Below are 25,193 nucleotides of genomic sequence, written 5' to 3'. Positions count from 1 at the left end.
TTTGAGTGATGAAGAGATGTATAGGAGGAGACGTGGATGGTGTTCACACTGTGTTGTAGCCCATTCAGCAGACTACATAAGGTGCTAACCCATATCTAGGGTCAGACAGGTTATAGGGCAGGGATCATCAGCTAGATTCAGCCACGAGCCGATTTGTTCTTGAGCGGATGGTCGGGGGGCCAGAACACAATTACAAATAATTTGTAGACTGCAAATTGACCGCAAGAAGCCCAAACAGATATAATGTTTGACTAAAACAGAATCATTTCACACCTTGCTTACAAATGTATACGATCACGTCTCTCTATTATGCGTGGGAATACTTGGGAACAGATTTCTTAAATTGAAATCACTTGGAGCTGATTGCCTGGTGTCTTTTATGTCCTACAATGAAAATTCCCCACCAATATTCTTTTTGTTGAGATTATAATTTATTTGCTCAGAAAACTTGGGGGGCCAAATAAAACCACCCTTGGGACAAATTCGGGCCGTGGACCGCCAGTTTGGGAACCCTGTTATAGGTGTATGGACGAGGCGAAGGAGGATAGGGGTTGTTTTTAGTGTTATAATAGTGTGTTATAAGGTCAGTGTACCCCTCTATCTCTCTGACTGTAGTTTCTCCTATAATACAGTGTTATAAGGCCAGCGTACCCCTCTATCTCTCTGACTGTAGTTTCTCCTATAATACAGTGTTATAAGGCCAGTGTACCCCTCTATCTCTCTGACTGTAGTTTCTCCTATAATACAGTGTTATAAGGCCAGTGTACCCCTCTATCTCTCTGACTGTAGTTTCTCCTATAATACAGTGTTATAAGGCCAGTGTACCCCTCTATCTCTCTGACTGTAGTTTCTCCTATAATACAGTGTTATAAGGCCAGTGTACCTACCCCTCTATCTCTCTGACTGTAGTTTCTCCTATAATACAGTGTTATAAGGCCAGTGTACCCCTCTATCTCTCTGATTGTAGTTTCTCCTATAATACAGTGTTATAAGGCCAGTGTACCCCTCTATCTCTCTGACTGTAGTTTCTCCTATAATACAGTGTTATAAGGCCAGTGTACCCCTCTATCTCTCTGACTGTAGTTTCTCCTATAATACAGTGTTATAAGGCCAGTGTACCCCTCTATCTCTCTGACTGTAGTTTCTCCTATAATACAGTGTTATAAGGCCAGTGTACCCCTCTATCTCTCTGACTGTAGTTTCTCCTATAATACAGTGTTATAAGGCCAGTGTACCCCTCTATCTCTCTGACTGTAGTTTCTCCTATAATACAGTGTTATAAGGCCAGTGTACCCCTCTATCTCTCTGACTGTAGTTTCTCCTATAATACAGTGTTATAAGGCCAGTGTACCCCTCTATCTCTCTGACTGTAGTTTCTCCTATAATACTGTGTTATAAGGCCAGTGTACCCCTCTATCTCTCTGACTGTAGTTTCTCCTATAATACAGTGTTATAAGGCCAGTGTACCCCTCTATCTCTCTGACTGTAGTTTCTCCTATAATACAGTGTTATAAGGCCAGTGTACCCCTCTATCTCTCTGACTGTAGTTTCTCCTATAATACAGTGTTATAAGGCCAGTGTACCCCTCTATCTCTCTGACTGTAGTTTCTCCTATAATACAGTGTTATAAGGCCAGTGTACTCCTCTATCTCTCTGACTGTAGTTTCTCCTATAATACTGTGTTATAAGGCCAGTGTACCCCTCTATCTCTCTGACTGTAGTTTCTCCTATAATACAGTGTTATAAGGCCAGTGTACCCCTCTATCTCTCTGACTGTAGTTTCTCCTCCCGTCCATCAGGTGGTGGGACAGCGAGCGGACATGGCCATCGGCTCCCTCACCATCAACGAGGAGAGGTCAGAGGTCGTGGACTTCTCCGTCCCCTTCGTGGAGACGGGCATCAGCGTCATGGTCTCCCGTAGCAACGGAACCGTCTCACCCTCTGCCTTCCTGGGTGAGTGAAGGAACTGATGACTGATAAGGTTGAAGTTCATCTGGACACTATTGACGGTCCAGGTGGAAATGAAATAATCCCTGTCCTTACCTCGACCCCCCCTGCCCCCCCAAAATATAATATTTTTTACAATTCCTGAACCAACACTTGCACTTGACACTCCCCCTCCCTTTCTAGCTCTAACTTTGCTGATAGCTACTTTATTGAAGAAAATTGTTCCTACCATGACTGTGATATGCGGTTGTCCCACCTAGCTGCTGTATCTTAAGATGAATGCACTAACTGTCACTCTGGATAAGAGAGTCTGCTGAATGACAAAAATGAAAACATGTAAAATTTAAATGTGTGCACAGATCTAGGATCAGCTTACCCTCTCCCAATTCAAAAGTGTTGTGGTTCAATCTTTACTTGCCTTTGTTGTTACTTTCCCAGTTTGTCACGTCGTCTCAGCTTATACTTCCACTCTGTCAGCAGGTGAAATACTTTTTTAGATTGAATTACAGTGAACTGAATGGACTGGAAGACACAAAAACACTGGAGTAGTGAGTCATGCTGTGTTAGCTAGCTGGTTTGTTTGCTCGCAGAGCTCTGTAACTTAGATTTGTTTGGCCTCTGATGGATTCTCAGTCGCTTCTATCAACAATATGTTCTAAGTTGTGTTTATACTGACTGTCTTTGTTGAGCTTTCTCTCCTCTCCTCTCCTCTCCTCTCCTCTCCTCTCCTCTCCTCTCCTCCTCTCCTCTCCTCTCCTCTCCTCTCCTCTCCTCTCCTCTCCTCTCCTCTCCTCTCCTCTCCTCTCCTCTCCTCTCCTCTCCTCTCCTGTCCTGTCCCTCAGAGCCCTACAGTCCAGCGGTGTGGGTGATGATGTTCGTCATGTGCCTGACCGTGGTGGCTGTGACCGTCTTCATATTTGAGTTCTTCAGTCCGGTCGGCTACAACCGCAGTCTTTCCAGCGGAAAGAGTAAGTGACGGAGTTCCATTAGAAAGAGCCTATGCTGGGTCCATGTTTGGTAGCCATGTTGTTTCCAAGGTGACTGAATGGATACACAATTCCATACAGTTGTTCTATATGTTCAGTGTCTCATAGATCACTGAGAAATGTTGCTTCAAGAATCAAGTGACTGAACATTCCAGAGTACCCTCCCTACACAGTATTTGTCTGATGTACATTTCCATCACTAACAGACATTTCTATGCCTTGTATGTGCTGTTGTTGTTGTTGTTGGTTGGTCAGTCAATCAAGTATCACTGCAGAAAAATAGATTGGTATGAAAGTGTGTGTATCTGTCACGCCCTGACATAGAGATCTCTAGTTGGTTTGGTCAGGGTGTGAAATTCTAGGTGTAGATCTATGTTATCTATGTCTATGTTGGCCGGGTGTGGTTCCCAATCAGATGCAGCTGTCGATTGTTGTCTCAGATTGGGGATCATACTTAGGTAGCCATTTTGCCTACCTTTAGTTGTGGGATCTTGTTTCTGTGTGTTTGGCTTGTTTGATGTATAGCCTTTAGAACTTCACGTTCAGTTGCTTTGTTATTTTGTTGTGTTTATTATTAACATTAAACATGTACGCATACCACGCTGCACCTTGGTCCAATCCTTTACACAACGAACGTGACAGTATCAGAGCATGGAAACCAATACTTTCTCTCATATGTTGCATTGCAGCCCTATATGTTTAATATTGAAGCAGACATATATTATTCAGCAGTCCAGTTTGCACCGCTGTCATATTCTGTATGCTTCCCGCCTCTGTCCGATACCTCCGCGCTCTTTCTCCTTCTCTCTCTTCTCTCTCTCTCGCTCTCTCTCTCTCGCTCTCTTTATCGCTCTCTCTCTTTCTCGCTCGCTCTCTCTCTTTCTCGCTCTCTATCTCTCTTCTTTTTTCTCTCTTTCTCTCTCTCTCCCATATTTTACTGCATGGCTGCTGAGCTGTACATATTTTACCTCTGTCCTTCTCTCACACATTCCCTTCATCTCTCTTGTCTCTCATCCCTTTCTCCTGTCGTTTAAAATAAGGGTTCTAGTGTTCGATCTTGGTGAAGATTTTACCATGAGTGGTGAAATTAAGTGTATGATTACATCTCAGTGTTGAGAGTGGTGGTGTTCAATATTTATTGACATAGCTTGAGAGGGAATCCGCAAGGTATTATTTACTTATATCAAATCAAGTTTATATGTCACGTGCACCGGATACAACAGGTGTAAACAGTACAGAAAAATGCTTACTTTCAAGCTCTTCATCATCAATGTAGTGTTCCATATCAAAGGTAAAGAAATAGAACATCCAGAATAGGATTTTAAAAAGAGCATGGAATCAATACTAGGTCAGATCAAATAAAAACACACAATAAATAAAACACAAGAATGTACACTATATACAAGGTCAGTACCAATACCTTATCATAAGGCATAGATCAATCATTCCAGTTTTCTTTTGGATATTTAGTTCATCTAGAGTGGAACAATATTGGCCATAACGTTGATTAGATCAAATCAAATCAAATCAAATTTTATTGGTCACATGCGCCGAATACAACAGGTGCAGACATTACAGTGAAATGCTTACTTACAGCCCTTAACCAACAGTGCATTTATTTTAAACAAAAAAAGTAAGAATAAAACAACAACAAAAAAAGTGTTGAGAAAAAAAGAGCAGAAGTAAAATAAAGTGACAGTAGGGAGGCTATATATACAGGGGGGTACCGTTGCAGAGTCAATGTGCGGGGGCACCGGCTAGTTGAGGTAGTTGAGGTAATATGTACATGTGGGTAGAGTTAAAGTGACTATGCATAAATACTTAACAGAGTAGCAACAGCATAAAAAGGATGGGGGTGGGGGGGCAGTGCAAATAGTCCGGGTAGCCATGATTAGCTGTTCAGGAGTCTTATGGCTTGGGGGTAGAAGCTGTTGAGAAGTCTTTTGGACCTAGACTTGGCACTCCGGTACCGCTTGCCGTGCGGTAGCAGAGAGAACAGTCTATGACTAGGGTGGCTGGAGTCTTTGACAATTTTGAGGGCCTTCCTCTGACACCGCCTGGTATAGAGGTCCTGGATGGCAGGAAGCTTTGCCCCAGTGATGTACTGGGCCGTACGCACTACCCTCTGTAGTGCCTTGCGGTCAGAGGCCAAGCAGTTGCCATACCAGGCGGTGATGCAACCAGTCAGGATGCTCTCGATGGTGCAGCTGTAGAATTTTTTGAGGATCTGAGGACCCATGCCATGATTAGAGTGTTATATACAGTAAAATGGGTTGAATACACTGTTGTTGTTGAGTCCAAAACTACAGCACTGGTTTGTCCACTACTGAGTGTATTAAAGGGATACTGTACTTCGGATTTTGCCAATGAGGCCCTTTATCTACTTCCCCAGAGTCAGATTAACTGGTGGATACTATTTATATGTCTCGGTGTCCAGTATGAAGGAAGTTAGAGGGGGTTTCACGAGCCAATGCTAACTAGCGTTAGCACAATGACTGGAAGTCTATTGGTATCTGCTAGCATGCTAGTATCCCTATAACACTGCATGCCTTCATTTAAAGTTCTATTGAGAGGACTATTGACTGGATGCAGTCATACTTTTCCAGTGAGGCACTCTCCTCCTCCTTTTCCCTCATGTCCTCCCTCTCTCTCTCCCTCATACCCCACCCCACCAAACTCCTTCTCCTCCCCAACCCTGCTCTCCGCCCACACCCTCCTCTCCCTCTATCCTTCTCACCCTCTCTCCATCCAGAGGCAGGAGGCTCTACGTTCACCATAGGAAAGTCTGTGTGGCTGCTGTGGGCCATCGTGTTCAATAACTCGGTCCCGGTGGAGAACCCTAGAGGAACCACCAGTAAGATCATGGTGCTGATCTGGGCCTTCTTCGCTGTCATCTTCCTGGCCTCCTACACAGCCAACCTGGCTGCCTTCATGATCCAGGAGGAGTACATAGACACTGTCTCTGGACTCTCAGACAAAAAGGTAAACATAGAAGAATGATGGTGTGGTTTTTTGTAAGGTGGGTAAGGGTTATAGTTACTTGGCAAAGGATTCAATTCTGATGTACCAATGCTCAAAATATGTTCAGTTTGACACGAATTGCACTCGCAAGCACACTTTTCTGTCCAGGCACCCTCCTCTCTCTCTCTCTCTCTCTCTCTCTCTCTCTCTCTCTCTCTCTCTCTCTCTCTCGCTCTCTCTCTCTCTCTCTGCTTTCTGCTTTCTGATGTTCAATGTTTTGGTTGAATATGATAGCATGGTATTTTGAGCTTGATGTTGATTGTACTGTCATGGTCTATTACAGCTCAGTGCTTTATGGTCAATACTTTGTTGTAGTGATACTGCTCAGTGTTATGGTGATTGGACATGGCTAGAGATGTACTTATTTTAGAATACAACTGGATTCATACTGTTTATATGGTTTGGTCTCTATGGTTCTCTGATGTAAAAAAACATAGGGCCACTGTTTCTTCATAAAATAGGGATGTTTAGCCCAACTCAAACTCTCCTTCCTCAACTATTTTTCAGTTCCAGCACCCCACAGAGCAGTACCCCCCTCTGAAGTTTGGCACGGTGCCCAACGGGAGTACGGAGAAGAACATCCGCAGTAACTACCCTGGCATGCACCATTACATGGTCAAATATAACCAGAGAGGGGTGGAGGACGCCATTAACAACCTCAAGACTGGGTCTGTCTTTCTTTCTGTCCCCTCTGGAATGTCTATGGGAGGATGATCTTCCTCTATGACCCCTCTCTCCTTATCCTAATGTCTGGTTTCATTCTCTCTCTTTTTTACTCTCTCTCTCTCTCTCTCTCTCTCTCTCTCTCTCTCTCTCTCTCTCTCTCTCTCTCTCTCTCTCTCTCTCTCTCTCTCTCTCTCTCTGTCTCTCTCTTTTTCACCCCCCTCTCTCTCTCTCTCTCTCTCTCTCTGTCTCTCTATTTTTCTCCCCCCCCCTCTCTCTCTCTCTCTCTCTCTCTCTCTCTCTCTCTCTTTCTCACTCTCTCTCTCTCTCTCTCTCTCTCTCTCTCTGTCTCTCTCTTTTTCTCCCCCTCTCTCTGTCTCTCTCTCTTTTTCTCCCTCTCACTCTCTCTCTCTTTCTCTCTCTCTCTCTCTCTCTCTCTCTCTCTCTCTCTCTCTCTCTCTCTCTCTCTCTCTCTCTCTCTCTCACTTTCTCTCTTTCTCTCTCTGTCCCACTCTGTATTACAGAAATAGTAAAATACTTCCCCCCTCTCCTCTACTCTCTCCTCTCCTTCTCTCTGCATCCCTCTCCTCTACTCTTTCCTCTCCTTCTCTCTCCATCTCTCTCCTCTACCCTCTCCTCTCCTTCTCTCTCCATCTCTCTCCACCACTCTCTCCTCTCCTACTTTCTCCATCTCTCCATCTCTCCCCTCTACCCTCTCCTCTCCTTCTCTCTCCATCTCTCTCCTCTACTCTCTCCTCTCCTCTCTCCATCTCTCTCCTCTACTCTCTCCATCTCTCCCCTCTACTCTCTCCTCTCCTTCTCTCTGCATCCCTCTCCTCTACTCTTTCCTCTCCTTCTCTCTCCATCTCTCTCCTCTACCCTCTCCTCTCCTTCTCTCTCCATCTCTCTCCACCACTCTCTCCTCTCCTACTTTCTCCATCTCTCCATCTCTCCCCTCTACCCTCTCCTCTCCTTCTCTCTCCATCTCTCTCCTCTACTCTCTCCTCTCCTCTCTCCATCTCTCTCCTCTACTCTCTCCATCTCTCCCCTCTACCCTCTCCTCTCCTTCTCTCTCCATCTCTCTCCTCTACTCTCTCCTCTCTCCATCTCTCTCCTCTCCTCTCTCCATCTCTCCCCTCTACCCTCTCCTCTCCTTCTCTCTCCATCTCTCTCCTCTACTTTCTCCTCTCTCCATCTCTCTCCTCTCCCCTCTCCTCTCCTTCTCTCTCCATCTCTCTCCTCTACCCTCTCCTCTCATTCTCTCTGCATCCCTCTCCTCTTTTCCCCTATCCTCTCTTCCTCTCTTGTTAAATCTGCATCATATGTCTGGTGGGTTGGATAATCCTTACAGTTTACTGTCACTAAGCCCCTGTCATCATCTCTCCCCCTATTGCCTCGCCACCCCATTTATAGTACACTGTTAATGTGCTGGGAATGAGATGCTCTCTGTCGCTCCCTCTGTCTTCCTCTCTCACCCCTCTTCTCTCTCTCTCTTTCGCTCCACCTCAGCCTCTCTCTTTATCTCTCCATCATTTTTTCCTTTCCTTTCTTTAATATATGCCCCCCCCCCCCTCTCTCTCTCTCTCTCTCCCGCTCTCTCTCTGGTTATTTCCTCCCCTGTGTGTTCTCTCGGTGTGTCTGTGCTTAAACGTTATAATCCTCATCACTCTCTATCTCTCTCCCCCATGTGTCTTTTCCCCCTGAAGTGTGTAAATCTTCTTTCCCTCTCTCTTTCTCTCCTCCCATCTCTTTTCTCACAGTACTATATAAATCCTTCTCTCTCCACCTTCCATCCCCTCTCTCTTTCACTCTCTTCACTTTTCACTCTCTTTGGCACTTTCTCCCTTTCTCTCTCCTCCCCCTCTCTCGTCCTAACTTCAGATCTCTCTCACTCTCTTTGGCACTTTCTCCCTTTCTCTCTCCTCCCCCTCTCTCGTCCTAACTTCAGATCTCTCTCACTCTCTCAACTCTTGCCTTTCTCTTTCTCTACCCCTATCCCTCTGTTCTATTAACTCTTTCACTCCCTCGCTCTCTCTACAGGAAGTTGGATGCCTTTATCTACGATGCGGCTGTGTTGAACTACATGGCCAGGAAAGACGAGGGTTGTAAGGTGATGACCAGACAAGTTTGACTTTATTTATTCTATTTATTTACTTCTTTATAGTTTATTATTGTCAGCTAGATAGCGGATTGCTGTCACTTTGTGAACATTGCGTTTGTGAAAATAGCAATACAAAAATGTGATGTATTGCTTGGTTGATTGGTTGAGTGAGGGAGTGAGTAAGTGATTGAGTGAGTGATTAGTTGCTTGCTTGATTGATTGATTGAATTGATGTTTGCTTGTCAAAGGTGATGACCATAGGCTCTGGGAAGGTATTTGCCACCACAGGCTACGGTATCGCCCTGCACAAGAACTCCCGCTGGAAACGCCCCCTCGACCTGGCCCTGCTGCAGCTGGTGGGAGACGGTGAGGACAGGGGAGGAGGGGAGGAGGAAGGAGGGAGGGAGACGGTGAGGACAGGGGAGGAGGAAGGAGGGAGGGAGGGCAAGGATGTAGAGAGTGAGGGGAGACATGGGGAAGGTCTAAGGGGTGGTAGGGGGTAAAAAGGAGGGGGGAGGAGAAAGTGGGAGATGGAGGTCAAAGGGCAAAGGGTAAGGGATAAGGCAAGACACTCCCTACACCTACCCCTTGGTCCTAACCATTTGATGTTTGCAGATCTGTAAGGTCTGGATAGGTATCAGCAGTTTAGTGGTAGAGCTTCCACCATATTGCTTCCACCTTACAGATCTGCGAATATTGGAGGGTTAGGGCCAAGGGGAAGGGGGAGGGAGTGAATTGGGACTGGCTGAGGGAATATGGTGGGGTGCTGTTGGGGGGAGATGGTGATGACTTGTCTGATGGGGCCATAGGAATGAGGGATCTTGAACTGGGGATGGGGGCATAGGAATGAGGGATCTTGAACTGGGGATGGGGCCATAGGAATGAGGGATCTTGAACAGGGGATGGGGCCATAGGAATGAGGGATCTTGAACTGGGGATGGGGGCATAGGAATGAGTGATCTTGAACTGGGGATGGGGCCATAGGAATGAGGGATCTTGAACAGGTGATGGGGCCATAGGAATGAGGGATCTTGAACTGGGGATGGGGACATAGGAATGAGGGATCTTGAACAGGGGATGGGGCCATAGGAATGAGGGATCTTGAACAGGGGATGGGGCCATAGGAATGAGGGATCTTGAACTGGGGATGGGGCCATTGGAATGAGGGATCTTGAACAGGTGATGGGGCCATAGGAATGAGGGATCTTGAACAGGGGATGGGGCCATAGGAATGAGGGGTCTTGAACAGGTGATGGGGCCATAGGAATGAGGGATCTTGAACTGGGGATGGGGCCATAGGAATGAGGGATCTTGAACAGGGGATGGGGCCATAGGAATGAGGGATCTTGAACAGGGGATGGGGCTATAGGAATGAGGGATCTTGAACAGGGGATGGGGCCATAGGAATGAGGGATCTTGAACTGGAGATGGGGCCATAGGAATGAGGGATCTTGAACAGGTGATGGGGCCATAGAAATGAGGGATCTTGAACAGGGGATGGGGCCATAGGAATGAGGGATCTTGAACAGGTGATGGGGCCATAGGAATGAGGGATTTTGAACTGGGGATGGGGGCATAGGAATGAGGGATCTTGAACTGGGGATGGGGCCATAGGAATGAGGGATCTTGAACAGGGGATGGGGCCATAGGAATGAGGGATCTTGAACTGGGGATGGGGGCATAGGAATGAGGGATCTTGAACTGGGGATGGGGCCATAGGAATGAGGGATCTTGAACAGGGGATGGGGCCATAGGAATGAGGGATCTTGAACAGGGGATGGGGCCATAGGAATGAGGTATCTTGAACTGGGGATGGGGCCATAGGAATGAGGGATCTTGAACAGGTAATGGGGCCATAGGAATGAGGGATCTTGAACAGGGGATGGGGCCATAGGAATGAGGGATCTTGAACAGGGGATGGGGCCATAGGAATGAGGGATCTTGAACTGGGGATGGGGGCATAGGAATGAGGGATCTTGAACTGGGGATGGGGCCATAGGAATGAGGGATCTTGAACAGGGGATGGGGCCATAGGAATGAGGGTTCTTGAACAGGGGATGGGGCCATAGGAATGAGGTATCTTGAACTGGGGATGGGGCCATAGGAATGAGGGATCTTGAACAGGTGATGGGGCCATAGGAATGAGGGATCTTGAACAGGGGATGGGCCCATAGGAATGAGGGATCTTGAACAGGGGATGGGGCCATAGGAATGAGGGATCTTGAACTGGGGATGGGGGCATAGGAATGAGGGATCTTGAACTGGGGATGGGGGCATAGGAATGAGGGATCTTGAACTGGGGTTGGGGCCATAGGAATGAGGGATCATGAACAGGGGATGAGGCCTGAGGAATGAGGGATCTTGAACAGGGGATGGGGCCATAGGAATGAGGGTTCTTGAACAGGGGATGGGGCCATAGGAATGAGGTATCTTGAACTGGGGATGGGGCCATAGGAATGAGGGATCTTGAACAGGTGATGGGGCCATAGGAATGAGGGATCTTGAACAGGGGATGGGCCCATAGGAATGAGGGATCTTGAACAGGGGATGGGGCCATAGGAATGAGGGATCTTGAACTGGGGATGGGGGCATAGGAATGAGGGATCTTGAACTGGGGATGGGGGCATAGGAATGAGGGATCTTGAACTGGGGTTGGGGCCATAGGAATGAGGGATCTTGAACAGGGGATGAGGCCTGAGGAATGAGGGATCTTGAACTGGGGATGAGGCCTGAAGAATGAGGGATGTTGTACTATGGCTTTCAGGCATTAGGAGCAGCACTTCAGACTATTTTTGAGAATCTCTTTTGATATACCTTCCTCTCTTCCTCCTCTCTCTTTTTTCTCTCTCGCTCTCTTCCATCTGATGAAAGGAAAGATTTAGTTTGTGTGTGTCAGTGTTGTTTGGAGGGATCATCACAACTTGTACTGCGACAGTTTTATAGTCATTACAGATAAGCTGAGGAACAGAGCGAGACAGAGAGACACAAAGAGACAGAGAGAGGGAAGGACAGAAACGGACTGCAAGAAATAATGGATGAAACGGACAGACTGACTAAAACTAAAGGAATAGGAGAGACACACATTTCAGTAGAAATAGAGATGACATAGTGAGCCAGATAATTCAATAATTGAATTCTGATAGGGTGTTATTATAACACTATGTTTGTCCATTGTCTATTTCCAATGTAGGGGATTAGAGAGAAAGAGAGATTTAGCCTGTAATAGAGAGAAAGGCAGTTTTTAGCAGAGGCTGTCAAAACACTAATGCTTAATTGTCATTTTTACAGGCTGCCTCACACAGACACACGCACACAAACACAAACACACACACACACACACACTGTATTGTCTCAATCGGATGCTCCTTGTTTGGCTTTACTCATTTTTTAAATCGGCTTTGCTCATGGCGTGGCGGACAAAGCCCTTTAGCTGCCTCTGGCACACTGCGCTTTAGCTGCTTACACACTGATAATGCCAATTTGGTGCCAAGATCTATTAAATAACATCCTGGGACCACGTGGGAAACAGTCTATGCATGGGAAACGGAGCGTTCAGACCTGCATTAACAGGTTTTATTTGTTGTTGCTTTTATTTATTTTATTTGTTGGTGGAGCATGCCCTTGCTCTTACCTCTGTGTACCTCAGGCTGAACAATGGTGCTGTATGGTGGAGGGCTCTAGGAACAGGAAGTGTTAAGTGAGGATGGATCTGCTAATAGTAAGGTATTATACTGTATGTGGGGATTACTAAAGAAGAGGATTAATTCCTAGAGGATAGGAGATGTTTCTCACATTCACGTTTCCTTAAGGGCCGCTTCTCAACATCCATTCTGACGCTCTGTTCTATACCATTATTCTTCTTATGTCAGTTTATGTTATGTCATGTCATAACTTCATTCAGAAGGAGAGATACTGACCGATGATTTGATGAACTGTAATAGTTGTGTCGTTACACACGGCCTCATGTGAGATCTATAGCATCTATCTAAAAAATTTCTGGATAATGATTGCACAATGTGTGACTCTTTGAGATCTTATTGATCTCTCCACAACCAGTACCTCTGCAGTGCACAAAGGTTTCCTTTCTCCTTTTGAGTGTTGCCTACAAGCAGTAGTAGTTTGTATAAGGTTTGGTGAGCGTCTGCTAAATGACGTAAATGTATAAGCAGTAGTTTGCATAGGGTTTGATACAAGCAGTATGAGTTTGTATAAGGTTTGGTATAAGCAGTAGTTTGTATAGGATTTGATACAAGCAGTATTTGTGAAATGTTTGATATAAGCTGTAGTTTGTATATGATTTGAGAAGCAGTTGGTTGTTTTGTCTAGGGTTTGATAGAAACAGGGGATTATATATACTTTTCTGCCCAGGCAGCTACCATGTACCCACACGTCTGTGGACATGTCTGGCATGATGTCACGGGTGGCAGTTTGACAGAATTGCCCATAGCCCCTACTGCCCATGTTTTCCCTAAAACCGCCTCGTTGGAACATGCCATCTGTGTGGTGACAGCGCCAGCTCTACCTGACCTCACCTGCCAAGTAGGTCAGGCTGGAGCTGGTTGGAGCTGGCTGGAGGCGCGGAGAGAGAAGGCTGCCATCTAAACATAAACAGTCTACAGCTATGGTCTGAAGGAGGGAGAAAAAGGAGAGAGAGAGAGAGAGAGAGAGAGAGAGAGAGAGAGAGAGAGAGAGAGAGAGAGAGAGAGAGAGAGAGAGAGAGAGAGAGAGAGAGAGCAGAGTCACTCTGAGTCAAGTGGAGAGAAATCCCCAGGGATGAGACAGAGCTTAGAAAATGGGTTTTGTTTGGAGGGACGTGTGTGTGTACCACTATGTCTGCTGTCTACCTGTGGAAGGGGGAAAAGCTTTTCCTATTCCGTGTCATTGTGTTTCAATATGGCAGTTAACCATATCAATTTGTCATTGGTGAAGGTCAAGCCTGAACAGACACACTCAAAGTCAAGTGGAAAAAAGGCACAGAAAGCGCATTGGAGCGGTGATTTTTCTAAAGATTCTCGTCTTCTCTTTGAGAAGGCAGCTTTAAACAGGTACCTGTGTCTGTTGTTGCGTTCCAATATGCCCTGGTCCATCTGTTGCTGTAGCTGTGGGCTCTGGCTAAATGGCTAATGATGTTCAACAGAAGTCCCATTAGTCAAATCACACAGCTGACTGGGCCGGCATGATTTAAGCAACGACAACATAGGAGGTAGTAGAGAGGTCATTAGAATAGCAGGGTCAGTTCCATTTCAATTCAGTCAGACAATACTATGAGGACTTTTCAACTCCATGGCTTGAATTTCAATTAATATCCCGAAGTGATGCAATTAAAATAGACTTGGCACTATAACCCTGGACAGTAGTAGTAGTAGTAGTAGTAACTGCTGTAGCAACACTGGTGGTTGTTATGATAGTAAAACAGTAGTAGTACTGTAGTGGTTGTTATGATATTAGAGCAGTAGTAGTAGTGGTTGTTATGATAGTAGAGCAGTAGTAGTGGTGGTTGTTATGATAGTAGAGCAGTAGTAGTAGTGGTTGTTGTGATAGTAGAGCAGTAGTAGTAGTGGTTGTTATGATAGTAGAGTAGTAGTAGTAGTGGTTGTTATGATAGTAGAACACTAGTAGTAGTGGTGGTTGTTATGATAGTAGAGCAGTAGTAGTGGTGGTTGTTATGATAGTAGAGCAGTAGTAGTAGTGGTTGTTATGATAGTAGAACAGTAGTAGTACTGTAGTGGTTGTTATGATAGTAGAGCAGTAGTAGTGGTGGTTGTTATGATAGTAGAACACTAGTAGTAGTGGAGGTTGTTATGATAGTAGAGCAGTAGTAGTGGTAGTTGTTATGATAGTAGAGCAGTAGTAGTGGTGGATGTTATGATAGTAGAACAGTAGTAGTGGTTGTTATGATAGTAGAACAGTAGTAGTACTGTAGTGGTTGTTATGATAGTAGAACAGTAGTAGTGGTGAATGTTATGATAGTAGAACAGTAGTAGTGGTTGTTATGATAGTAGAGCAGTAGTAGTGGTGATTGTTATGATAGTATATCAGTAGTAGTAGTGATTGTTATGATAGTAGAGCAGTAGTGGTTGTTATGATAGTAGAGCAGTAGTAGTAGTGGTTGTTATGATAGTAGAACTGTAGTAGTAGTGGTTGTTATGATAGTTTGTTATGATAGTAGAACAGTAGTAGTAGTGGTTGTTATGATAGTATATCAGTAGTAGTACTGGTTGTTATGATAGTAGAACAGTAAAGGTGGTTGTTATGATAGTAGAGCAGTAGTAGTGGTGGTTGTTACGATAGTAGAACTGTAGTAGTAGTGGTTGTTATGATAGTAGAACAGTAGTAGTAAATTTTACATTTTCATTTTAGTCATTTAGCAGACACTCTTATCCAGAGCGACTTACAGTTAGTGAGTGCATACATTATAATTGTTTTATTTTTTCATACTGGCCCCCCGTGGGAATCGAACCCGCAACCCTGGCGTTGCAAACGCCATGCTCTACCAACTGAGCTACATCCCTGCCGGCCATTACCTCCCATACCCTGGACGACGCTGGGCCAATTGTGCGCCGCCCCATGGGTCTCCCGGTCGCGGCCACGACAGAGCCTGGATTCGAACCAGGATCTCTAGTGGCACAGCCTTAGACCACTGCACCACTCGGTTGTTATGATAGTAGAGCAGTAGTAGTGGTGGTTGTTATGATAGTAGAACAGTAGTAGTAGTGGTTGTTATGATAGTAGAACAGTAGTAGTAGTGGTTGTTATGATAGTAGAGTAGTAGTAGTAGTGGTTGTTATGATAGTAGAGCAGTAGTAGTGGTGGTTGTTATGATAGTAGAGCAGTAAGGGTGGTTGTTATGATAGTAGATCAGTAGTACTGATGTTTGTTATGATAGTAGAGCAGTAGTAGTAGTCGTTGTTATGATAGTAGAACAGTAGTAGTAGTGGTTGTTGTATGACAGTAGAGCAGTAGTAGTGATTGTTATGATAGTATAGCAGTAGTAGTGGTTGTTGTGATAGTAGAGCAGTAGTAGTGGTGGTTGTTATGATAGTAGAACAGAAGTAGTCGTTGTTATGATAGTAGAGCAGTAGTAGTGGTGGTTGGATGGATGGTAGTAGAGCGGTAGTAGTGGTTGTTATGATAGTAGAACAGTAAGGGTGGTTGTTATGATAGTAGATCAGTAGTAGTGGTGGATGTTATCATAGTAGAGCAGTAGTAGTGGTGATTGTTATGATAGTAGAGCAGTAGTAGTAGTGGTTGTTATGATAGTAGAGCAGTAGTAGTAGTGGTTGTTATGATAGTAGAACACTAGTAGTAGTGGTTGTTATGATAGTATATCAGTAGTAGTAACATCCACCACTGTTATGATAGTAGAACAGTAAGGGTGGTTGTTATGATAGTAGAGCAGTGCCCCAGGCGACCACTTAAGTACTCCAGATCAATTCATAAATCTTTATCAAGGCTCCCCTACCTCTGCGGAAGCATAGTTCCCGCTCAGCCCAGTCAAAACTGTTCGCTGCTCTGGCACCCCAATGGTGGAACAAGCTCCCTCACGACGCCAGGACAGCGGAGTCACTCACCACCTTCCGGAGACATTTGAAACCCCACCTCTTTAAGGAATACCTGGGATAGGATAAAGTAATCCTTCTACCCCCACCCCCCTTTACTCCAACCCCCCCAAAAAAACAAAAAAACATTGTAAAGTGGTTATCCCACTGGCTATAAGGTGAATGCACCTATTTGTAAGTCGCTCTGGATAAGAGCGTCTGCTAAATGACGTAAATGTAAAAATGTAATACAATTGAATACACATGAAAGCCTCAGAAAACAAAATACAATCAAAAAATGTCCACATTCAGGCTGGTCGACCCATCGGACCCTCCTGTGGATTCTCTCTGTCCCTGCCTAGACCCAATATCCCTAAGCATCCACGAAATAAACAAAAACATCTGAGATCCCCACATGTACCCAACCACAGCAAATATCATTCTTAAAAAATTTATACAGAAAGAATATGACACAAATTATGTATTACACATGCAAATAAGTCTATATATCATTGCAGACACTGGAATGTAGTCCACTACACTGCATCTCCTCAGCAGTGTCGACTTTCAATGCAACGTCGATGATGGAATCTGAACATTTCCACACCTTCCTTGTTCCACTTCATATTCAGTCCATTCATATTGTCCATGTTTGAGTATTTGAATCCCCTCTACACATTCCCCCATATGCTTCTGGAAGAAAAGAAAACACCAACCAGTATATTTTGCAAAACAACACATGCAAATTAAAACATCAATATCAACAATAATATAAAAATGATATATAAAATGAATCACATTCCATTTCCCCCCTTTGATTCATCACAAAATACTAACTATCACAATAATATGTAAAAACATGTGAAAAATGATCGGATATTCAAAATGGATATCTATCCATTAATACTCCATCCAGTCCCACTTGTTCATCTCCATCTAGATCAGTAACAGTTAACAACTGCATCTGAGTGTTTTCTCCAGGCATCACAACTCCAACCCATCTCAATATCATAGCCTTCCCAAAAGTCAATAACAAAGTACAAAAGCAAAACATCACACACAGCGCTATAAGAGCTGCTACTAAAATCTGAACTATCACTGCTCCCACTGGGCCTAACTGATCTTGCAACCAAGCCTTCGCTGACCATCCAGCTCCTTCAGATCTACCAAACGCATCCATTATATTCTTCAATGCATCTATGACACTAGTGATATTATCGGAACTATCGGGTATCAAAGTATAACAATCATCCCCCGTCAAGTTCATAGCCAAACATAAGCCACCTTGTTTTGCTAAAATATAGTCAAGAGCCATGTCATGTTTCAACAGCATCAGTCTGTGACTTCTTTGAGTATTTGACAGAAGGTTAAACCCTCTTATCGTTTCATTTGCAAAACCCTGCAAAGTATAGGTAATACTATCAATGTGATCTGCCAAAAATTTTACACCATACCATGGAAAAAGTCCAAGTCCCCACTTCTCTCCTAGACTTATCCTCCAATGGTAGGCTTCCAGACTATGAAACTTCGCCATGTCTCTTTTCACCCTATTTCCAAACCTAGAATCAGATTTATCTGTGTCCGGTGCTTCCCCTCTTTTAATGGTAAAAACCTCATATGGAAGCTTCAACATCGACATGTAACAACATCCTGTCCATCCATAGGGTAAGAATATATAAATGCTTTATCACCACAAACCCACCAAATATCTCTAAATTTCCCAATAGTCACATTACCAGGCAAAAGCTGATCTTTCACCATCAAAGTCCTGCTCTTCTTACTAACTGGAACATAAAAAGTTACATTATATTTCTCATTGCTAACCTTACGTTCATGCTTACCCAAAGTCATCATATAATCATCACAATCTGATATTCCCATAAACATACCCTTTCCATCATATGTTTTATTTGAACAAAAATGCTTCAGGAATTTATTTCACCTCCAATGCTTCAGGAATCGCTGTTAACTGATTTTCCTTCCGATCTAACAAATTCACATAGGGTAATTCATTTAACCAAGAACACTTAAACCTAGGCATAAACAAATGCTTCGACAACGACATTATTGTATCTGTTAATGGTTGTTGCTGATACAACAGCCATGATAAAGCATAAGATTGACACGTACATGATAGAGGTTAAGCCACCGTCTCTAAGATTGAACCCCATGTGCCTGGTGCTGGAATTCTCAACAGACGTGGACCCTCAAGATTCCTCACTGATCTTACAGAATGAGTTAACTGCTGGAACCATAGATTCCTACCTGCCCATCCATCTTTAATTTGCAAAACAGAAGAATCAAATCCATATGCCTTCCATTTAGTTTCTCTCTTCCCTAACGAGCGGTATTGATCAGATATATCTTCTTGTCTTCCATCAAAATCAAAGAACTCATCCTGTACCTCCATAATAGTATTCTTCACTATTTCAGATGAATCTACATCATTCTCTACTACCATCTGCTCTCCTATTTCAACACTATCCTTACTACCATTCACAGCACTCTCCATCTGTATCATAAACTCCTGAGTCACTCTTACTACATCCTTTAGTTTCAGAAAAGTTGTTGTTGGTGTCTGTGTCACATTTCCTAAATTTGTTATTGCCGTCGTAACATTAATCTCTTTCAAAGTTACTGTTAAAATAGTTGCTTTAGTTGATGTATTAACACTCTTAATTATTTCCAGTGGGAAAGTGACAGATGTCCTCTGTGTATTATTTACTGTTGGAGTGGCTACTGTAATATACTTCTCCTGAACTCCTTTGGTGACTGTGGAAGCTTCAACAGACTTTAAATCTTCCATCATAAGCGTCACCTTACGAGTTACATAGCCTTTTAACCAATAATTCTTAACAGGAACAAATTGTAATAATATAATATAATAATATGCCATTTAGCAGACGCTTTTATCCAAAGCGACTTACAGTCATGCGTGCATACATTTTATTTTTTTGTGTATGGGTGGTCCCGGGAATCGAACCCACTACCTTGGCGTTACAAGCGCCGTGCTCTACCAGCTGAGCGCTTGCACTAAATAAGTACACATATATTCTCCCTGATCTTTCCATGTAACATTACGCAAAATAAGTCACCACCCCCACTCCATGTCTCACATCTACAAGGAAGATGAGCTGTACCACCCATCCTAACCCTAATGACAGTCTTTTCCTCTAAAATTGGTGTTGGAGCGATTGGCTCCATTATAATCAAATGTGATACATTTATAGCTTTAATAACTGTCAATGTTGAAAGAGTTGAATTGCTTCTCACTGTTGTTGTAATAGGCTGAAGTGTTGATGTCATTGTTGTTGATTCATCTATTTTCCCTAAAGCTTTGAACTCTTTACTTATATTTCCATCTATCACCACTAGTGTCACTACATCAACTCTCAGTCCCAACTCTAATCCCTCACTTTCAAACTGTTGATTATAAAAAATACATTTATAATCACCTTGATCCTCCTGCTGGGAATTGTACACATAGAGACTGCAATCACCCTCAATCTTCATTCTTCTCTTATCATTCAGCAACGCATACTTTCTCAATGCAACTGCTCCTAACAGATCTAAACTCCTGCCATATCTATCTTCCCACTGAACTCTACATTTCCCTTCACCACTGTTCTCTCTCGTGCACTTACATGGAAGCTGAGCTGACTGTCCTAGAGTTACTTCAACCCTAGTTTTCCTAACTTTTTTAGTCTGACTTTTTTCCTAACTTTTTCAAAAACCATTTCACTGATTTATCCACAAAACTCTCTCCCACTAATTTGAGGATATTTGATCGGGAAGACCCCACCTGCTTATGACTTCTTTACACAAGAACTTGGCAACCGATTGAGCATCTTTTCACTTAGTTGGACATCCTATGCACCTCTTGGTGTAGGAATGTAACCAAGAATAACAGTCACACCCCTGTAAACATTATTTTTCAGACAGATTGTCCACCTGCCTATGACATAGTCAACCTGTTCAAGCAAATATGGTTCCCAAAAACCATACTCCTTTGTGATCTTTCTCCTAACCTCCCCCCTTGCAACATGAGCTAACCCATAGCTTCCTAAATCATCAGACCTAATAGGTCTAGAGGCGCTACTATCAAACCCTCATGGTTTCTCCAAAGACCAGTAGCATCTTTCAATGGATACTGATTCTTCCAAGGAGGTCTGGCTCCTGGTCGAAGTTCAACTTTCACCTCAATTGGGATGATTCCAATATCGGTACTACGTTGAGACCACAAACATTCTGGAACTTGTTGCAACATCTCCTCTTTCATAGGGTCTGAATCCATCTTCACACTGCAAATAGATTCATGTGTCATCCATACAGCTTTTGCTCATAGCCTTCAGAAACCAACAAGGTCACATGTGGCACACTCTTCTCAATCTCCAATTCTTTATCCAGATAATCGTCTGTATTTATCTTCATAGCTGCTCCTTGTGGTCCTAAAATTATTCAACATGAGCTGAGTTGAACTTTCTTTGGTTGATGACTCAACCATTCCTCTGAGTTCGATTGGGCAGCATTCTTGAAATACTTGAGCGTACAATGAAATTGATATTCCGGAAGCCTCGCATCTGGCATATTTGCCACAATAAATTTCTCCCATATCTTAGCATGCTTCAAAAAATCTTCACTGAGATTTCCAATCCAGAATACTGTAGAAGAATCCATCTCTGTCATCATCAACAATTGGTAAACGTTTTCCTTTGGCACTTCTACCAGACAGCCGTCTGGTGTACATTTTATTGTACAGTTCAACTTACACAATGCATCTCTTCCCAACAATGCAATAGGTGTATGTTCTGATACCAGTATGGGTATTGTAATTTTCTGATTTTTATAGCAGAGCTCAATTGGTTCCGTAAGAGTAATCAACTGTTTCACTCCCTCAAATCCCTGTCCTAATTAGTTGATTGGACATAGGGAGATGTGTAGCATCTTCAGGCCGAACACAGGTAAAAGCAGCTCCGCTATCCGCCATCACTTCCAATGGTCGGTTGTTTATTTTCACCTCAATTGTTGGATCTTTTTCCGGTCCTGATGCTACCAGCTGACACCCCCCTTTCGGATCTTCTGGGCACCCCTAGAATCCTTGCTCCGGGCCCCTATAGGGGTTCACCGGTCCTCCAGATGATCTTGACTGGCCCCTGTATCTTCCTCTGAAATTCCCTCTGATGTTTCCTCCTGGCCCATTGCACTCACAGCAAAGTGACCAACCTGTCCACAATTATAACACACTTCTGAAGATTGCTGGAACTATGGCTTAAATCTTCCTCCTCTTCCTCTTCCTAAGTCTTCTCGTCCTCTTCCTGTCCAATTCTGTGTCTGTCCAGCGACTGGCTGTGGATATGAAACAACTGGTACCGCTATTGGTGGCTGGTACAATTGCCGTTAGAACTGGTCCGGTTGAAGCTGTGGCAGTGATTGTTGATTTGGTGCACACTGATTCTGCATAACCAAAGCTTGTTTCTTCTCCTTCTTATTCTCCACCAGTTGTATTTGATTGGGTTTTCTGAGAGTTTCTTGGTCCTGTTCTTTCTGGTTGTGTTCCTTTTTCCTGTACAGATCCACTTGATGGGCTATATGATCTGTATAGACACCTTTTGTCATGCTTCCAAGTCCAACCACCTCTGCCAGTTTGCTCCTTACTGGTGAGGGCAGTCCCATCTGCAGTTTAGCTCTCAAAATTGACTGCTCAATTTGACTCACATCTGGATCATTTCCGGTAATATTTCTTCACACTTGATGAACTCTTGACACATAGGCTCTCTGATTTTCTTGTTGTCCTAGTGGGTCAATCAGAATGTTGTCAGGATGCACATTTGTTGGAAACGTATCTTTCAGTGCTCTCCACAGCCGATTTCTACTTGCAGCCAACAATTCAGGGTCATTCACCGCAGTCCCCACATATCTATCAAGTCCAGCTCTCTGAAAAATTTCTTCCATATCTGGAATCCCAAGGAGATTGTCACGATCGTCTGAAGAAGCGGACCAATACGCAGCGCGTGGAGTGAACATGATGACTTTATTTAATAAAGCAACCACGAAAAAACAACAAATGACGATAGTGAAGTCCTCTGTAACACTGACAGAAACATGGAACAAAAACCCACAATACCCACGAGAAAACACACAGTATAAATATGGCTCCCAATCAGAGATAACGAGCCGACAGCTGTCACTCGTTACCTCCGATTGGGAGTCACCTGAATAATCACGAACAATCACCACACATAGAAATGAAACAACCAGAATACCCAACATAGAAATACACCCAAACAAGGAAAATGAACAACCCTGGCTCAATAATAAAGTCCATGGAGCCAGAGTGTCACAGAGATTAGCCAAAAGTATCTTAATGTCTCCTATGGCAGACTGTGTTCCCACCGTAATTTCTTCCAATTTTGAAATCCAAGGATATGCTCCATCTTGAAGAGTAGGCAGCTTCTCAAATATATCTGACATATCGGTATTCTGCAAAGGCTTATACTCTAGGTTCTGTCCTCGAATTATCACTGGCATCATCTTCTTACTTGTGCTCTCTTTCCTTGGCCTCAATGTATACTTCTTCTCCAATTCTTGGGATCCTTTTCTCAGCAGTTTTTTCTTCTGTATCTTCAGCTTCTTGAGTTGTTCTTCCAGTTCTCTTACTTCTTCTAAATTATTCGCCTTATCCAGGCATGATACACATCGGTCTATATCTCTTTCTATTTATTTTGTGCTAATCATTGTAGGATAAAATCCTCTTGAATATGAAGCACCTTTAATCTCCAAATCTTTATCGCTGTCTTCATCTTTACTTTCATCAGAACTCGAATATCTTGTATCCTTCTCCTTCAAACATCCATCACCCCTTCTTTCCGCTCTGGCCAACTTCCGTCTGATCACAGGGTCATATCCACCCATGATCTCTTCTGAATCACACTGATCATCATCATCATCATCTTCAAGTTCCATCCTCCTGAACCTCACTCCACCCTTAGTTTCCAGACATCTTGTTTTCTTCTTACTTTTGGAGTTTGGATTCATCTTTACGGTCGTTTCTGCTTGTCCTCTCTCTATTATTCGTTCATCTTTATCTCTGATGCAATAATCACCCTCCTGAATGATCACTGGAAGCTGAGGATAGACGTCCTTAAACTCTACTTCTTCCTCGTAAGGTGGGGGTCTTTTTGCTGAATCCGTATGTGAGAAAGGTGTATTGACTTCTGCCATTAGTTTTTCTGTTACCTTCACCTCTTTTACCATTTTCTCTATACCTCTGTTTCTTTTATCGTTGGTATCTTTCATCAGTTTTTGTCCTTCATTTTCAAACAGCTTAAGAACACCCAGCTCTCTTTGTCTCTTTTCTTTACGTTGTTCCCTTTTTTTCCCCTTCTTTTGATCTGCCTTATAAATTGACACAAGGACTTTCATTATGTTGATGACGTCAGGGTTAAGAGTCCCTTCCACTGGCCATGGTTGTTCAATGTCAGGCCAACGTTTATTCAATTTTCCAGATAACCTTGCAATACCATTAACTAGAGGATTATTATTTTCTACTACATCAACAGGAGTAATTACTTTCATCGTTTTGATGTCCTTTTTCCCCATTGTAACAACTCTTTTATATTTCTTTATTGTGAAATATTTTATTATTTTAGACTATGTAGCTTATGATTCCCCCCCTTTTTATTAATTAATTAATTAATTAATTAATCAATCAATATTTGTTTATTTATTTATTAATTTATTAATTAATTTTACCAAATTATTAATTAGTGGCAATCTTACCACATCCGATCAGGAAAAGTAAAGGAAAGTAGTCAACTTCAGAGCAATCCAAAAAAGAAAGACCTGTAATCCAGCAACACTACAGCACTCACAAACCAATTGCTTCATAAGCACCCAATGACCTTAAGTTTACAGAATAATGTCAGTGCTGGATTTCCAACACAACTCTAATCAAACCAACTCATGCACAAAAAACTCCAATATGCAAACACTGTCACGTGACGCACTTGTCAGCACCTCCTCTCTCTCTCTGTCTCCTCCTTCTCGTCTCTCATATGACAGAAGAACAAAGGAACAGACAAGAATGTAGTATTTTATGCACTCACTGGGTTATTTCAACCATGCAATACTCTTTGTTCACATTCGCGCTAAGAAATAAGCAAACAGCTTAACTCAGGAATATTATAAATAGCTCAATAACATTTAATTTAATTTATTTTTAATCAACATATCTCTCATTTATCAATTCAATAGATCTCAATCAAATAGTTTCATTGTTAAGCAACAGCCAATTTAACAATCTCACATTGTTATCAATTTCTGCTCAATCTGCATGCTTTCTCAATCAGCTTTAACTGTATGTGCACTCATAAATCAAGTTATTTCTCGAGTTGGGCTCTGGGATATAACAGCCGTTGAGTATCTGATTTTATGGTGGATTGTGGAGGAGGGGGGTTGAGTGTGTTGGAGTATGTGAGTATGTGCATGTGTGCTTGTCTGGCATCTGTTGTGGGGGGGTGGGGATGTTGGGGGGGGGGGGGATGGGATGGACCACGGGAATTATTTGCTAGGATAATAATTGCTTGTCAATGAATTAAATGTAATACAATGGCAATCCTGGTTATATGTTAGAATCCTACGCGTGAACTGCCGACATTATTACGCATATTAATTGATAATGATGGAAAATAGGATATGCATAATTTTTTTTAAATAGATATACAGTGGGGGAAAAAAGTATTTAGTCAGCCACCAATTGTGCAAGTTCTCCCACTTAAAAAGATGAGAGAGGCCTGTAATTTTCATCATAGGTACACGTCAACTATGACAGACAAATTGAGAAAAATAAATCCAGAAAATCACATTGTAGGATTTTTAATTAATTTATTTGCAAATTATGGTGGAAAATAAGTATTTGGTCACCTACAAACAAGCAAG

The 25,193-nt window shown here is 43.1% G+C and overlaps 1 protein-coding gene across 1 annotated transcript in view; it reads left to right on the top strand.

The window, feature by feature from the left end:
- The window catches only part of LOC121556472 (glutamate receptor ionotropic, NMDA 2D), a 101,941-nt gene that overhangs the window by 61,387 nt on the left and 15,361 nt on the right, over positions 1-25,193 (top strand). Inside the window, exons 9-14 of the mRNA XM_045213586.1 lie at positions 1,800-1,953; positions 2,790-2,915; positions 5,686-5,915; positions 6,462-6,622; positions 8,658-8,727; positions 8,967-9,084. Coding sequence (XP_045069521.1) covers positions 1,800-1,953; positions 2,790-2,915; positions 5,686-5,915; positions 6,462-6,622; positions 8,658-8,727; positions 8,967-9,084 — 859 coding nt within the window. The remainder of the gene's footprint in view (positions 1-1,799; positions 1,954-2,789; positions 2,916-5,685; positions 5,916-6,461; positions 6,623-8,657; positions 8,728-8,966; positions 9,085-25,193) is intronic.

Source organism: Coregonus clupeaformis, unplaced genomic scaffold (genome assembly GCF_020615455.1).
Source record: "Coregonus clupeaformis isolate EN_2021a unplaced genomic scaffold, ASM2061545v1 scaf0125, whole genome shotgun sequence".
NCBI lineage: Eukaryota > Metazoa > Chordata > Actinopteri > Salmoniformes > Salmonidae > Coregonus > Coregonus clupeaformis.
This window is presented reverse-complemented; position numbering and strand designations above follow the sequence as displayed.